The 18398-nt window shown below is 33.5% G+C and overlaps 2 protein-coding genes across 7 annotated transcripts in view; one reads left to right on the top strand and one right to left on the bottom strand.

Moving 5' to 3' along the window:
* pnpla3 (patatin-like phospholipase domain containing 3) overlaps window positions 1-18398 on the bottom strand; it is a 20890-nt gene continuing 2492 nt past the window's right edge. The window contains exons 3-11 of one of the 5 annotated variants that reach the window (XM_088649768.1): window positions 16423-16556; window positions 10604-10752; window positions 8451-8516; window positions 6259-6468; window positions 3541-3601; window positions 3225-3425; window positions 2803-2935; window positions 2056-2163; window positions 1-908 (exon numbers count right to left, since the gene is read on the bottom strand). In XM_088649768.1, the coding sequence (XP_088505894.1) occupies window positions 686-908; window positions 2056-2163; window positions 2803-2935; window positions 3225-3425; window positions 3541-3601; window positions 6259-6468; window positions 8451-8516; window positions 10604-10660 (1059 nt within the window). In that variant the 5' untranslated portion in view covers window positions 10661-10752; window positions 16423-16556 and the 3' untranslated portion in view covers window positions 1-685. 5 annotated transcript variants of the gene reach the window in all.
* The window catches only part of sult4a1 (sulfotransferase family 4A, member 1), a 13562-nt gene continuing 9932 nt past the window's right edge, over window positions 14769-18398 (top strand). The window contains exon 1 of one of the 2 annotated variants that reach the window (XR_015482186.2): window positions 14769-15081. Coding sequence is in view for 1 of the 2 variants with exons in the window: in NM_001040244.1 (NP_001035334.1) it covers window positions 14913-15081 (169 nt within the window). In the remaining variant the exon portion in view is untranslated. The remainder of the gene's footprint in view (window positions 15082-18398) is intronic. The other variant, NM_001040244.1, reaches the window with a different exon arrangement.

Below are 18398 nucleotides of genomic sequence, written 5' to 3' on the forward strand. Positions count from 1 at the left end.
TCGATTTATTAATTTAGTTTATTTTTAACGATTAAATAATTCAGGCAAGAGTCACTTTAAATCACAATATTTTTAACAACAATCAATAAAATAATTGTGCACATTTGTCAGACAAACATATCAATACAGAAAAGCATTTCCCCAGGTGTTACATGAAAGTTAACATTATGTACTTCTTAAATAGCAACACATTCTGTCTTCAGTAGATTTTTTCTTTTAAATATTCTTTCTAATTTGCCAGGAAAGTGCTGTGAAGGGGCAAACAATGACGGTCAATTCATATCCCAGTATATCAAAAGCAAGATTCATTGTATAAATCTATTTATTTGTGGCATGGACTTCTATGGCACATATTAAAGTATTCTGAGGTCGCAGAGAAGTATTAGCACCACTTGCAATGTAAACTCTGGCATAAACTGTCCACAGTACATAGGCTGATACAACAGATCAACACATCTTTGGTTCTGAATAAAGACGAAAGGCACATTTGGAGAACGTCCAAAATGTCACAATAGGAGTGCTTGACATGTCATGTATATTTACACTCGGCGCTGGATTCCAAAGATTTTGTCTACCCAAACTGTCTTTCCCACTGCCCAAATATGCAGAATGACTTGTATATAACCAGGGCAGTCATGTATACATGTATATTTACTAAGCCCCAGCATTGGTCCATTTGCTTCTCTTAATTATTTGGTGAGCCAACAAAGAAACTCATCTGCCTGGGCTCACTGACAGGACTTTCTGGACAGTCGATAGAGGAAGTTGTATGGATGTTGTTAGGAAAAGTCCATTTGTAACTATCAAGGGTGCTTGCAGAATGAGGTATGTGTCCAGCGCAGTCCTTGATGGGCATCTGTAAATCCGCCATTGGTGGTTCACTAACACATCTTCTCAAGGGGGCGCCGCTAAACAATATAAAACACAATTGTAATTTGGACTCATTCATTCATTTTCCTTTGGCTTAGTCCCTGATTTATCACAGTGGAATGAACCACTAACTACTCTGGCATATGTTTTACGCTGTGGATGCCCTTCCAGCTGCAACCCAGTATTGGGAAACTTAATTGGGATCTCTCATTGCTTATTAGGCTGTTAGTTTAATTTTGTTGCTTATATCAAAGCTAAACACCAATTCTACACCACAAAACAATCATTTACAGATTCAAAATGCAATCATAAATTATATTAACCCTTTAGTTAAGGTCACAATTAATGGTATTAAGAAATTAATAACTAACACTATGAGATTAATAAACTACTAAGTAGCTGTTTATTAATAGTAAGGTAGAAGCTCGGTTTAGGTTTTGGGTAGGATTAGGGATGCAGAATAAGATCCTACTTTATAACTACTAATGAACAGTTCATATCTTAATAATAGGCAGCTAATAAGCCAACAACATGAATACCATAATGAATAACCAGTAAATAGCATTAGTTTATAAAATCACATAAAATAAAATAAAAAATTATCTAACATTATTAAAAGTATTTTAACTATTATAAGTACACTAGATGACATTGCAAATAAAAACTTGTGCAAGGTGTCAGTTTTATGCATTTGATGATGATGATGATGATAATGAAAAGCTTTTATTTGTCACATACACTTTTACATGTAGAAAACTTGGACTTAATAAATTGGATTTATTAATTATTTTTGCATTTGTATGCATTCATTATTTGCCATTAAATAATTGCTCTGTGGCTTGTTTTGTCTTTTGAATAAACTCCTGAAAATACTTACTGTGAACTTCCTATTCAGCAATATTTACAAAATTGTAAGGCATAAAACTGTTCATCATTGATAACAGCACTGATATTAACAGATAATTGATAATAACAAACGTTTCTAAAACACCAAATGAATTAGAGGGAATTTCAACAATGCCTTGAGATTGCCTAAATTTGCTTGTAAAATGTATTACATTGATAACAAATTAGAGTAAAGACTTGCAATGCTACAAAGCAAAAATAAATCAAATGAACGTGTGTTGTTGTTTTTTTGTGAAAGTACAGATGTTTAACAGATGAATGATTCCTGAGGGGTCTTACCTGTTTGCTTCTGATGCTGCACCTTTCCAAGCCAATCTGTAAACACCTCCTGCCACCTCAGTAAGCCAGCGCACATCCGCAGGGACTTCTGGGATCCACTCCCAAAACCTTTTAAATGTAAACGATACAAAAGTTAAAACACTGTGGCGTCCACCCAGAGGCATTTCATTCTGAATGATTAGGAAAACGGTTTCGGGAGAGTTATTATAACCTATCAAAGACACCTCCTGCTCACCATTTTGCTTTTTCTTATAGCGCTGTCAAAACAGACAGCTAGAGAGGCGTGGTTAAGTATGCTAACCCCGCCCCATACCTAATCTGAGAATTTAACTAAAAACAAACAGGAAGTGTATTTCCAGATTTTAATTAAGGTTTAAAGGGGCAAACTACTTGTTTTGCTTAAAGACTTGCACAGACGTATTGTTCACCACAAAACTAGCAATGTGAGCTAACAAAATCACATGGTTAGTTTTGATTTCATGTGTACTATAATGTATAAAGAATACGCAATGCCTGTAAATTCAAAGCATATTTACTCCAGTGTTCAGTGTCACATGCATGATCCTCTAATATGATCAACTGATGCTCAAAAAATTATTTACTATAAGTAATAAAAATAATTACTGTACTTTCAAACCTTGCTGAATAGGAAATACATTTCTTTCCCAAAACATATTAAAAAAAATCATACTTTCCCCCAAAGTGTTAATAGTGTGATTAACAGAGAAATGAAGTGCTGGTATTGACCTCTGAGCTGCAGAATAAGCGGATTCCACTGGCAGTGTGTACGGCAACAGCATATAAGATGCCACACGCACTGGCAGCAAACCAGTCACCTGTGCCAGCAGACCGTGCTTTTCTCTGCAGGCGTCGCAAAAAACTGCAAACAAAAAATATGCACATGATATAGTATGATAATAAAATAGTTTACATACATACACACATACGTACATTATTTAATAACTTAAATGCTTGTACAAAAATTTTATAAATATAATACTAATAATACTAATACTGATACTACTACTACTGATAATAATAATAATAATAATAATAATAAATGTTGTTGATTTATCACTTTATTTGTATTTCTTGGTATTTTCATTAATTGCCAATATCTCAAAACATGCAGCCAAATTAATATGTACATGGAAACATTTCTCAACTACCTTTCTTAATAGGTGTTGGCAGGTTATCAACAATCTGTTCATCCAGCCACCAGTGGTGTTTCCTCAAGAGCCGGAGCCTCCGCAAGACCCACTCCTTGGTCGTTTCCTCCACCACTGGATTCTTCTTCCCAGGGCAGCAGCAGGTTGGTGTGGCCTGAATCAGAGCCATGTCTACTCCTGGACATGCTGCCTGTAGCAAATCTACAAAGACACATCCCTGGGTTATCTTCTGCACCACAGGCACGTATCGTAGTAGGCATAAATCATAAATGAACAATCGGAGATAAAAGATATACTAGAGATAAAGAGCGCTCACTGTTTTCCTGGAGAAACCGTAGGGCGTCTTTATACCCGCTCTGACACATCTCTGCCAGCACCTGCCAAAAACAGAACCAGGATTTAATCAGTGATTCAAAAATGGCAGTAGCTGAATACATTAAATAATGCTTTGTAATGTCTAGAGTGTTTGTGCATGTATAAGATCTGCAAAGCTACGTTTTTTTTTTTTAATTAATTGTTGCAAAATTGTACATCACAAAACAGGAAACGATAAACACCGCAAGGCACATTTACCATTAAAAAATATAAAAATGTTCTACTAAAAAAGTAACAATTATAACAACAGCAACAAAGAGCAAGGAGCAGTGGATAAGATATACATCACAGGAAAAAAACACTATAATAATAAATATTTTGAAATTGAAGTACAAAGAGCTTCAGTTTTTTATATTTAATTTTAGTTTCTTAAATATTTTAAGCAGATGGCGCAGTGGCTCAGTCTTTAGCACTGTCGCCTTACAGCAAGAAGGTTTCTGGTTCAAGTCCTGGCCGGACCAGTTGGCGTTTCTGTGTGGAGTTTGCATGTTCTCTCCGTGGGTTTCCTCCAGGTGCTCTGGTTTACCCCACAGTATTTGTGTGTGAATGAGTATGAATGGATGTTCCCCAGTACAGGGGTGCAGCTGCATAAGTTGGCGGTTCATTCGGCTGTGGCAACTACTGATGAATACAGGGACTAAGCTGAAGGAAAATGAACGAATGAAGTATTTGAAGCTTTGAGCCATTTTCCCTACCTCAGAAAGAAAACACTTAAAAAAGGGCCTGCAGTTTTTCCCCTCTACAAGAATAAATATAATATTTCATTCTTTCATTCATTTTCTTTTTGTCATATCTGGGGTCGCCACAGCGGAATGAACCGCCAACTTATACAGTATATGTTTTATGCAGCGGATGCCCTTTCAGCTGCAACCCGTCACTAGGGAACACCCATACACTCTCCCTCACACACATACTCTATGGACAATTTTAGCTTACCCAATTCACCTATCGCGCATGTATTTGAACTGTGGGGGAATGTTGAGCACCATGAGAAAACCTACACAAACACGGAGAGAACATGCAAACTCCACACAGAAATGCCAACTGACCCAGCCGAGGCTTGAAGCAGCGACCTTCTTGCTGTGAGGCGACAGCGCTACCCACTGTGCCACCGTGCAGCCAATATGATATTTACCCATTAAAAAAAAAAAAGTTTACAGCATTAGAGAAAGAAAAATGTAAATCACATTTGTAAAAGATTCTTCTAGAACAATAGGAGGAGCTACAAAATTTAACAGCATAAAATGAAATCAATGGCACAGTTTGAAATACACTGTAAAAGTGATTAGTTGACTTTGCTTTAGAAAAGAGAGCTACCTAATTAATAAGTAAACAAACTATGTGCATAATTATAAAAGTTAAGTCAATGGGTTTACTGACTTTTTAAAGTAAAATCAACTTCTATTTGAGGTTCTATTTGAGGCAAAGTGTTTACTCGCTTATTTAAAGTAACTAATCGCTATTTATAGTGTGTTAGTATGCCTCCCAAATGCCTATGCATTAATGTGTCAGTCAGCTGTAAAGACGCTGTAAGTGTGTCTATACTAATCATATATTGTCAGATCATGCACTAGTGTTGAATTTGACAGCGCATTTTACATGTTGTGATCTACAGTATATGCAGTATAGGAATATTGGGAGGAATGGAACTAAATAATATTTCTAGATAAAAATATATATAAAATACTACGATTTCAGACATAATAATTGGCTCACATACTGTTTTTTTTTAACATGATTTACAGTAGAGTAGTATTTACTTTTCAATGCGGTCAAAATAACATCAAACTCAAAGTAAAACCCATGATATTGAATTATAATTTAATATTACATTATATTGTTGCATTATACCATTATAATGGTTTTATTGCAGCATTATAATGCATGAAAAGAAAATGCCTGAGACAAAACAAGCAAGAAAACCACCATAAAGAAATTCTTAAATACAATATAGGATTTTGCAATGCTAAATAGACCTTCTGTTCAAATGTTCTAAACAAAAACCTCAGGAACACACGTGTACTGTTTGCTCTTGTTGACAGGATAAGTAATAAGTAAGCCTTTAAACTTGCACCCCAAGTGAATTGCTTAGTGGCCAGAAGTGCAGAAGTTTGCATTAGGAAAAGGGGTTTTACACTTTCAACACATGTTTGAGGTCTTTGGCCAACTCTGTATTAAAGTGAAACTGCTAATCTGACAGCAAACATATCCACAAATGTGAGGTATTTACCAGCACATGCTTCTCAAAGGCGTAATAAAGAAGGAGGATTGTGTAACTGCTCATGTAAATCACTCTCAGGCACGTGTGTGTGTGTGTGTGTACGTATAGTTGAAATCAAAATTATTAGCTCTCCTCAGATTTTTTTAAGTTATGTTTAGCCTAAATACCCTATAATATTTTTTCTACTGGAGAAAGTCTTATTTGTTTATTGTTCGGCTACAATGAAAGCAGTTTTTAAACCATTTTAAGGTCAATATTAATAGCCCTCTTAAGCTATTGTTATACAATGACTTGCCTAATTACCCTAACCTGCCTAATTAACCTAGTTAAGCCTTTAAATGACACTTTAAGCTAAATACCAGTATACTGAAAAATATCTAGAAAATATTACGTACTGTCATCATGGCAAAGATAAAAGAAATCAGTGTGTGTTCTTACTTTAGGCTCTGGGGGAAACAGGGCCTTGCTCAGTCTGTACGCGTTGTCCAGATTGAATTGAATGCTGGTGTTTGTGAAACGCAGTTCGTGGAAGCTGGTGGAATTGTCTTTTGGACAGATGTCGCTCTCTCCAGAGAATGGAGAAACAGTGATGGTGTTCTTCAGCTCTGACTGGGGCAGATTATCACTGATGCCGCCGTCCACATAACGCTGAGGAGACAAAAAAAGTGGAAGGTTTTTGTGTTTTAAGTCTCACTCATTATTATTATCTGATCAGAACAATGAAAACAAATCAAATTCAATTAGCAGAAGTCAAGTGTCAAATTAGGTAAATAAAATATCAAACTATTGGTGAAACAAATAGGAGATGAACTTTTATAACAACAAATTTAAAACACGTTTATAAATAAGTCATGATACTAAGTTGAATTATATTTACAATTATTAAAATCCCGACTTGCTGACTTGTTTTAATACATAGTGGTTTTGAAGCAAGTCATCCAAAATGTGATCATGATTCTTTGATTAATAATAGTAAACGTGTAGATAGATTTTTGCTCAGAAAAAAATTTAACTGTTAATAAAAACTACAATAATCAATAATCAATACTAGAAAATACTGGTTTAAGCATAATTAAAAAGTAATTAAATAAATGAATACATTAATGAATGATTAAATAAATAAATAAACAAAATGTATAACTATTATTAAAATCTGCAATAATCAATATTCAATACTAGAAAATACTGGTTTAAGCATAAATAAAACATAATTAAATGAATAAATGAATGAATAAATAAATAAATAAATAAATAAACAAACAAATAAATAAAATGTATAACTATTAATAAAATCTACAATAATAAATACTATAAAATACTGGTTTAAACATAATTAAAAAGTAATTAAATAAATGAATAAATAAATAAATGAATGAATGATTAAATAAATAAATAAATAAAATGTAAACCTACTAATAAAATCTGCAATAATCAATAATCAATATTAGAGAATAATGGTTTGAACATTATTAAATAATAATTAAATGAATAAATAAATAAAATAAATAAATAAAACGTATAACTACTAAAAATTCTGCAACAATCAATAATCTATACTAGAAAATGCTGGTTTAAACATAATGACAACATAATTAAATAAATGAATAAATAAATAAAATGTATAACTATTAATAAAATCTACAATAATCAATAATAGAAAATACAGGTTTGAACATAATTAAAAAATAATTTAATGAATAAATGAATAAATAAATAAGTTATTTAAATAATTAATTAAATAAATACAAATAAAAATCTGTCTCTTGTTCATTTTAGGCTTGACAAACTATTAAAATTCAAAAACATCATTTATGGAACCGCCATAGTAATAGTTCAATAATTTATTTATCAATAATAAATATTACACATTTTTTACATTACTACATTTAAATATTGTACATTAAATTAAATATTTAAATACACATCAATGGAAACCACTTCACATTTACAAACCTAAAAGCACAATTCTAGCTTCCCAGTTCTTAATAGATCCCTAAGGGGGAAATTATTTGTAATACGCCAAGACATTGGCATTTGCAGGCTGTTGCATTATAATCTCAGAGTGGTCCGATTCAGAACTGACCAGCAGTAAACCAGTGGAGTGATCAGACCATTAGACTTACATAACATCCTTTATTTGCCAACTTCACAACTAAAATCACTCAATGAACCACAAGCTAAATCTCATAGTTTTGATGCATTTATTAATCTGGTTTTGATGTTTCAAAGAAAGTCATGGTAAATATAAAGTCCAGGAACTAAACAATAACCAGTAGTCAGCTGTAACTAAAGATAAACAGACATGTGAACTGTTCCACCTCTCTGCTATTTCTATACATTGACATCTCCTTTCCAAAGTACAAAGTACACAATGTTCTGAAAAATGAGTGGAGGGTGGGCTATTAGCAGATTTACTTAGTAATAACAATTAATCAAGAATACCTGAAACAGCAAGCATATTTAATCCTCTTATTCAGGCTAATTTACTGTGCCCCAGTGACCGAATTCTTTGAACTCCTGCTGAAATGTCCTAATTCTCCCATATTGAAATGAAGCCAAATATTTTGGCCGTGTTTCCTCATAGAGCGCCTCATTAAAAAAAATGACTTGTTGTGAGCTTTAACACTTACCACACCACGGAAGGCAGGAGGGATTAAACCGCAATATACAGGAATGAAACAGCTACAGATGAGAGCCTAGAAATTGAGAGGAAATAAACGTGAACACAGAGCAGAAATTGGCCCTGTGTGTGCATTTAAAGAATACCGAAATGTTTGTGTTATTTAAGTCCAAACAATGTGAAATTAAGAAATATAAAGTAATTATTTAACAAGTGCTGACCTTGACCTTTTAAATTATTGCATTGAAAAAAGCAACAACAAAAAAACAACAACCTGGAAACATTTATTAGTTTTATTTCAAATGTTCACATTTAGATTTGCTTGCCGTTAATAGTAGGTTTGGCATGCTGTCTTGGGAGAGAACCCTGAGCTCGGAAATAACTGAGCCCAAGGCTCCAGCCTGGTCAATAAGCATATAACGGGGGTCCTAGATCGGGTAGGTCTTGAGAGCTTCCCTTAAAAAAGGGAGGATGGGGTGAAAGGAGGGATTCTTCCAAAACGAAGATAATGCAGTAGGGTAAAGTCGGTCAACTTATTGTAAGCTTGGATCAATCTGATTGGATTATTACTGATTACAGATGAGAATCCAGCCATGCTCAATCATATCACGTGCTCCTTATTAGTTAGTTTATAAAACTTCACTTATTTACTCCAATGTCTCCATTGTTACTCCAAACTTATTTAACCAATGTCCCATTGAGATTCACTATCTCTGGTGTTTCCTAGTGATGGGTTGCAGCTGGAAGGGTATTCGCTGCATAAAACATATGCTGGATAAGTTGGTGGTTCATTCTGCTGCGGCGACCCCAGATTAAAAAAGGGATTAAGCCGAAAAGAAAATGAATGAATTTATTCCAAAGCGATGTGAGGGATAAAATGAGGCATGCAAAAAGTAATATTTATTTATTCACCTTAAAAATACAGTAATATTATGTGAAAGTTAGAATGGTTTTAAGAAGTCTGTTGAGATCAGATTGAAAGGTAATGCATATTGAATAAACACTTGCATTCCGATGACTAAATTTGCATATACAAAATAAGAACCAGAGAGAAATCAGTGACATTTTAGCATTATTTGTAATACTACTACAATATTACTCTTTTTTTATTACTAAAAATATATATGGAATTATCTTTTATATAATTATATATATATAAAATTAAAACTTTATAATTATATATATATTCTATTAATTCCCAAAAAATGTAATCTTGTTTTTTTTATATAATTTTTAAAGGGAAATATTTATATTTAACATTAATTATTTTTTAAGTTAAGTTTTATGTATTTTAATGTTATATTTATTTCATTTAGCTGCAAAAGCAACACTTATAACTTTCTTTATGTTCTTCTAATGTTTTTTTTATTTCAGTTAATTAATTTTAATACTTTTAGTTTTGGTTAATAGCAATGCCAAGTTTGCACAATTTTTAAGAATAGGCAGAGAAAGAAAATGCCATTTTTTGTACATTATTTTTCAGTTTATATATTCATTTTCCTTCGGCTTAGCTTCTATTTTAGGGGTCGCTACAGCGGAATGAACCGCCAACTATTCCAGTATATTGTTTACGCAGCAGATGCCCTTCCAGCTGTTACCCAGTACTGGGAAACACCCATACACACTCATTCACACACACACACACACACACACACACACACACACACACACACAACGGACAATTTAGTTTATTCAATTCACCTATACCGCATATCTTTGGACTATGGGGAAAATTGGAGCACCCGGAGCAAACCAATGCCAATACACGGAGAACATGCAAACTCCACACAGAAATGCCAACTGGCCCAGCCGGGACTCGAACCAGCGACCTCCTTGCTGTAGGGCGACAGTGCTAACCACTGATCCACCATGCTGCCCCAGCTTATATAGATAAATATTATTATTATTATTTAGCTCTTACTAAGTGAAAAAAGATGAATATTTAATAAATGAGCATGAATGAGGATTTGTCTGATGCTTCTTTAAAAAAACAAAAGTTATGACATCATCTTGAAAGTATTTAATCGGATGATATATAATTAGCATGAGCTCATGTTATAACCCTCATCATCATCATGTAGATAAAGGCATATAAAAGGAAGATCTGCAAGTAGGCAGAAAATCCCATTCCCAGCTGTTTCTATGCAAGCAAGATGCCCTAACCTGGATGAGCTCCTCTTTGGAGCTGAAGTCAGACACCAGGACGTTTTGGCCATCCATGACGCGTGTGAGCGAAACACAGAGTCGTCCAGAAGAGAGTGTGTGCGCATTGGACGGCAGGTCGCGATACAGGCCTCCACGTATCACCTTGACTATGTTGAATGTTGGGTGCAAAGGGCCCAGATTACGCTTGCGTGCCTCCTTGGCAACATTGATGACGTCTTCACAACATTTCTCTACATAGGTGAAAACACACACACACAAATAATTAATTAAACAACCCACAAGAAGATTTTCAAGAACATGAAATGAACAAATATGAAATGTAATACAGATATAATATGTTATTTTTCATCTTTGCTCTTACTATAACACACAACCTCTGAACATACGTAATAAACCAAAGGTTGATTAGCACCTGAATCAGCTTTCTCGTTCAGATATAACACGAAAGTGAAAGAAAGAAGTCATGCAAAAGTATATAAACATTATCTAAGTGTTTAAGAATCAGTTAGTCCTCTTATAAACTCAATTCTTGAATGCTTTAGGAAGGAAAAACTACATTTTAGTTTGTTATCAATGATATTTTTGTATAAATTGACCAAATGGCTCTTGCTTAAATGCCCGATAGAGACAGCTCCGGGATTACACATGCAAAAAAACATTTTATTGCTCAGACACATAGACATGAGGAGCTTAGTCATGTTTTATCAATTTCCAATAAGACAATAAATAAAAAGGATGCAGATATCAAAAATTATATAGTATTGAACTGAGAAGTGACTTCATGTCCCATTGCTGACTATTAGAAATGTTGCCAAGGCAACAAACTGAAATTAGTGTTCAGGATGAATAACTTAAATAAAAAAATGGGGAAAAAATAAAATAAATGCAAAATCAATAAAATAAAAACTGAAAATATAAAAAGAAAAATCTATTACAGAATATTAACAAACATATTCACAAATATGCATATATTATTTAAACAATATATGTATATATATATATTAAATAATTTATGCATATTTTGATTATATTAAATAGACTTTCATCAGCATTATGAATGAAAGAAAATAGTATGTACAAATGTATAATTGTCTATTAATAAGCCAAATTTCTCTTGTCCAGGATTACCTTTTTATTACTTTACTATTATTTTAAAAAGTGCAAATAATAACTATTAGTTACATTATAAAATAGTGAAATGAATATTAAAAACTGAAAATAGAAGGTTAAATTTAAATACTCCAGCAACTATATTGCATAAATGTTACAATAGTTTTACAGAAACATGACATATTTAAAAATAATATCTTTATCATTATTTAATTAGCTTACCCACCACCCTAAACCTCATTAGTTGCACATCATATCCAACTGATCTCCTATCAAACCAAAATTGAAAGTAAGCTTTCTACAAAGACTCAGTAGTGAGCATGGAGGCAGTAAGTGTTAAAGATAAATAACTAAAGTTTCTGAAAATAAAAGGATTATTTTAAATATAAATATATAAATACAAAATAAATAAATGAATACAAACTACAAATAACAATAAAAACTGAAGATATAAAAATATAAAAAATATATTTCTAAATATTCACAAAAAAATAAAAAATAGAAATATTAATTCAAACAGTATATATATATATATATATATATATATATATATATATATATATATATATATATATATATATATATATATATATATATATATATATATATATATATATATATATATATATATATATATATATATATATATATATATATATATATATATATATATATATATATATATATATATATATATATATATATATATATATATATATATATATATATATATATATATATATATATAATTACTGATAAAAATGGTCCATAAAAAAGTTCAAAAGAAAATTTAAATAGAATTGAAAACTAAATGTTCAAATTAAATACTCCTGTAAAAACATCAATATATTACATGTTATATTACATCATTATATTAGGCTATATGTTTAGTTTTTCATACAAAAAATTTCTGAGCACTTTTTGTTTAATATACAATACATACATACAGTGGCATTACCTATGCAAGCCTCTGTAGTGAGCACGGAGGCAGTAAGAGCCCCTGCCGAGGCTCCGTAGATCTTCGTGGCCCCGCGGATCAGATAGGGCGCCTGCTCCAGCAAACAGCTCGCCACACCGATGTGATAAATCCCCAAAAACCCGCATCCGGCAAACGACAGATTCCAGCCTTCCTTCAAATCAAACATGACTGCGGCTAAATCTCAGACTATCATGTCTTTTAAAGGCGTTTTGCTCGCCTCGGTGCAGAAAGGAGCGGTTGTTGATGTTGTTCAGAGTTTTGCTCTTGAGTTCATTGCCTTTGCCAGTACAGCAGCCAATAGGAAATAAGCCGCAGCCCCGAGGTTGCTAGAAGGGATACAGCTGCGGGCGGTAGTTACCGAAAATTATTTATTCATTTACCCATTTAAATTAATATTTTATTAACGTCTAGTCCTACTCCAATCCTAAACACAGCCATCAAAGTAATGTAAAAATATTAAATATACCGAGTTTTATTCATATTATTTATTAAATTTCCCATTAAAAGTATTTTATTACCGTCTACCCCTATCTCAAACATAACTCTCACATTAATGTAAAAAAATATTAAGTATTATTAATTAATTATTAATTAATATACAGTGACACAAAATTATGTGCGTATCCGCAGCTGTATCCCTTTTAGACTTTACCCCGAGGAGTAAATCAGAACGCAGACATCGAGTTCATGAATGGGCGGTGCTTATTGTTACACGGTTGCAAAACATTGTCACGTGATTTTAGTAAAGTGAAAACATTTTCATTGAAAATATAGATTTTTTTAAACAATAGGGTTAAAAGGGATGCTCTTTGTTAGCTGCATAAAAACAAAATTAAAGTGTCTTACAACTTCATAGATTGTTGCCTGCTAAACTAATTTCATATATGTGTGAATTTTGTGTTCAAGAAAAAGAAACAAATTAGCTTAATTTTATAATTTTTTCATTGCATTTAAATAAGAATATTTTGGAAAGATTTGGAATTGTTTATTAACTAAAAAGAAAAGGGGTATAAATGTGTTTATTTGATCTGTTTGATTCTGATAATAAGAAACTTTTCACGTTTTGTGAATGACTTCAAATATAAGTTGATCTTTTTATAACTATCACACAACAAAAAAGCACTGAAGACCTGTAATGCTCTGAAAGCATGTAATTTCATGTAAATGTATATTATTTTATTTTATTTCTCTCCTTCAGAAAACTGTGAAAATGTATACATCTTGTTCTTATGGCATTGAATTAATAAACAAATGTGATTTGGGTACAGCTATTTTATTTAAATGTAATTCTTCAAAGTTCACTTTGTATTAAAACAGCCTATCAGCTATTTGTATAATGAGAAGATTTTAGTTCTTATTTGTAACGACAAAACACCAATTTCCAATGCATTTATCAGTAGCTAATTAGTTTGAAACACTACAGTATTGGCTTTTATCATTAATTAACATATTGTGTATTTAAATTAATGCTTTAAAATAGCTGTTGAGTTATTGTGAATTAAAATTGAAAGGCCCAAAATGCTAACTTTATTGCAATATTGCACAGAATAAAATGCTTTACAATGGCGTTAGCAAGTTCAAGGTTTTAATACAATGTTTATGTTTTCTGACTGGCTTGATGAATATATAAATAAAAGTAAAACGAATAGTAGTAGGGTAAATAGTCTAAATATAACGGCCAAACAATCTCCTGCTGGATTCTGAAACATCCTATTTAATTAGACATTTGACAATTACGAAGACTAAAGCTACAATTTAAAAACTGAAAACATATTTCAGAAAATCTAATTGCAAACAACGTATGTTAATAAAAATCGTACATATACATAATTAATGACTTAATCGGTTAATATAGGCTCTTTAATAAAGCCGACGTTAGATGAAACTGATAAAAATAGTACACACTAATGCAATAACACTAATGAATTCAACGTTCTCACTCTCAGCATCCAAACATTCTATAGTTGTACCTCAAGAAACGTGCTGTTTATTTACACAACGCTGGAGGAACCGCCCGACGACTGGTGCTGATGCTGAGAGGATCCCATTACATCATCTCTCCTGCGTCTGATTGGCTGAAGGTCAAGGCGCACGCGAAGCAGCACGTCTCTGCTAAACAATCAGGCGCTGGCGGATATCAAATGCGCGCTTTTCTCCACAAATCTTTTTAAAAAGCGTTCCCTTCGAGCTTTTTGCGTGCTGTGATCGTTCGAGAGGATGGCGGAAAGCGAGGTGGACACGCCGAGCACTCCGATTGAATACGAGAGCAAATACTTCGAGCATCATGGAGTTCGACTACCTCCCTTCTGCAGGGGCAAGATGGACGAGATCGCCAACTTTTCGTTAAGAAGTAGCGACATATGGATCGTCACATATCCCAAATCAGGTATTCAATCGCGTGCATTAGGATACTACACTGTATATTGCATGCTTTCGCTTTGTATTGGATGCATTTATCAGAGATGTGCTACCAAAATAGAGCGTCCTCTGGTATATTTTTAGTATCACCCGACGTCACTTTATGTTTTTTGCATATTTATTTTAGACAATATAACATGGATGTTTCAGATAGCCTGTGAATATAATAAATACATCCATAAACATAATATTATAGAGGTTATGCTTAGTTAAAAATAAATGTATTTAATTAAAATGTTTACACATATGTATGACTCAATAATGGACAACAGATTTAAAAAAGAAGCATTTTCAATAAATTATGATCCACTTAATCATGTCCGGCCCACCCTGAGAGACTTATGGCCACCTATAGTTGCAGGCCTGAGGTAAACAGCTGAGTTTAATTTAAAAGCAAGCTGTTTAAGTTGCTCATATTTGAGAAATCGTGGTCCATAACAATGATAACCTGGTTTTTGTTTGTGTTGTGTGTGAAATAATATGAAATAAAAGGCAAAAGGTTTGCCGTGCAGGCCCACACGTGCTCATTCACTGCAGAGGCGCTGTTTCCTGTTAGGATGTAGCTCTCTCTCCCTCATGCATGCTTGTTGCTATGTCGAATTACTTGTGTTATAAGTCCTCTGACAGTAAGAGGATTTTATTGCTGTCCTGCATGCTAATTTGTATTAATGTGGCCCTAAATTTAAAGGCTGCAAATTTGATCTGCTATCCAAAGTCTAAAAACACTTTATTATAGTATTTTTATATCCATTACATAATCATCTCCTTTTTCATAATTTCAGATTTTTTAAGTGTCCTTACTCTGATCTGATTGGTCAGAAGGCCTAGTTTGTTGTGATTGCTTGACAGCTCACATGTACATGCTGGAAAGCAATATACACATCAATTCAAATGTCATTTTGAAATTTCTGTCAATGCCTTTCATTCACAGTTCTTTCACGCTAGTTCATTCAAGCCATTAACTCCATATTCTTTTTTCCTACTTTAAATGCTACCAGTTTACTTAACTATCTGCAAACTTTTGTGTTCAGCAAAAATGGGTTGGAACCTGAGAGTGAGTAGATGGGTGAACACTTTCTCTTTAATTAAGGGAATCTAATTGTAAAATGTAAATGCAAAGACAACTTACCTTGTCCTTTAACATAAGTAAAAGTCTAAATGGATGCATTAGTTTATAACAATATAGCATTGTGCAGTTATAAATAGACCATTGAGAGATAGACAGACAGACAGACAGACAGCAAGATAGTAAGAATGATAGTGTGAGGATCTGAAATCGCTTGGCTTTGCAGAGAGTGTTTTGTCGCACCAGCATCTGTGTAATTGAGTCCGGAGAGTCAAGGGAAGGCCGAGTCCTGCTGAGTGTTACGCACTGAAATGTGTGTCTCCAGCGGGCCATGATGGATCACGGGTCAATACAGCTATACGTCATACCAGTCGAATCTGCAGAGTAAACATACATTGTCTTGCTGATAGTTGTGGTGGGAATGGCAGAATCAAACATTACAGGCTTCCTGATATTTTCCAGGCTTCATATAATTTGATTAAACTCAGTGTTGTCAATGTTACAGATTTAAATGACTTTCTGAAGAAAATCTGGGTTTATTTCATGTTATTTTGGAAGACACAAACTATGTACTCAAAAAGCTACGGGTAAATCAGACACTTTCCTTTTTCTTCTTTCACATTTCACAGTTAGGAAAGGAGGGAGAAAAACAGATTTAAAACTGATCTATGAGTGCATGTCATCATCATACACAAACGTTTTTATGTCCTTAAAACCTTTGATTCATAAATTTGTTCCAGATCTTTAACTCCATTACTGTCACCTCACATCAATAAGTGATATATGCATATTATACAATGCATCTTTTGTCAGTTCAGGTTTAGACCACTCTTTTTTTTTTTTGTCGATTTTTTATAAATGCACTGAAAAACATCCCGCCTGCAGCACAGTAAAAGTTATAACACAAGATTTATTTTCATTCATTTTCCTTTGGCTTAGTCTCTTATTTATCAGTGGTAGCCACAGCGGAATGAGCCGCCAACTATTCCAGCATATGTTTTATGCAGTGGATGCCCTTCCAGCCGCAACCCAGTACTGGGAAACATCCATACACTCTAACATTCACACATGCACACATGCACTACGGCCAATTTAGTTTATTCAATACACACAGAGCATGTCTTTGGACTGTGGGGGAAACTGGAGCACCCGGAAAAACCCCACGCGAACGCAGGGAGAACATGCAAACTCTACACAGAAATGCCAACTGACCCAGCCAGGACTTGAACCAGTGACATTCTTGCTGTGAGGCATCAGTGCTAACCACTGTGTCGCCAAGATTTAATTTTGTTTGCAAGATTATTTTTGGAATCTGTGTAGCAAATCCAATTGGTTATGGCAGTGTTAAATATAACTTCACTACATATTTCAAAGCACAACTGGTTTTGTTTTTGTATTTAAGTGGTTTATGTGTGTAATGATGTTCCTCTTGAAAGTAGGCATGAGGAATTCAAGACCTTTAATCTTCTCTTAATGATTTGCCGAATTCAGACACGGACTTCTGTATGAAATCTTTTAGGAAAAAACACATATTTGACATTTAAATCATTCAGGTAATTCTGAAATTGCATATTATAAGTTCATACTAAAGAAATATTTCCCAGGGATGGGTTGCAGCTGGGAGGGCATCCGCTGCGTAAAACATGTGCTGGTTAAGTTGGCCGTTTGTTTCGCTGTGGCGACCCCGGAATATTAAAGGGACTAAGCCTGAAGGAAAATGAATGAATAACCAAATACGCTGACTGTTTAACTACACTAACTGTTCCCAAAAATAAACTTTTCACTGAAGAAAGAAAGAAAGAAAGAAAGAAAGAAAGAAGGATAGAAGGAAGGAAGGAAGGAAGGAAGGAAAGAAGAAATGAAAGAAGAAAGGAAGGAAGGAAGAAGGGAGGGAAGAAGAAAGAAAGAAAGAAAGAAAGAAGGAAGGATAGAAGGAAGGAAGGAAGGAAGGAAAGAAGAAATGAAAGAAGAAAGGAAGGAAGAAAGAAGGGAGGGAAGAAGAAAGAAAGAAAGAAAGAAAGAAGGAAGGATAGAAGGAAGGAAGGAAGGAAGGAAGGAAGGAAAGAAGAAATGAAAGAAGAAAGGAAGGAAGGAAGAAGAGAGGGAAGAAGAAAGAAAGAAAGAAAGAAAGAAAGAAAGAAAGAAAGAGTACAGAAACAAATTTTTAAAAGTGTAGATAAATTAAATAGTTCTAAGAAGTTCCATGGAGAACATTAACT

This window comes from Danio rerio, chromosome 4 (genome assembly GCF_052040795.2).
Source record: "Danio rerio strain M-AB ecotype USA chromosome 4, GRCz13ab, whole genome shotgun sequence".
Taxonomy (NCBI): domain Eukaryota; kingdom Metazoa; phylum Chordata; class Actinopteri; order Cypriniformes; family Danionidae; genus Danio; species Danio rerio.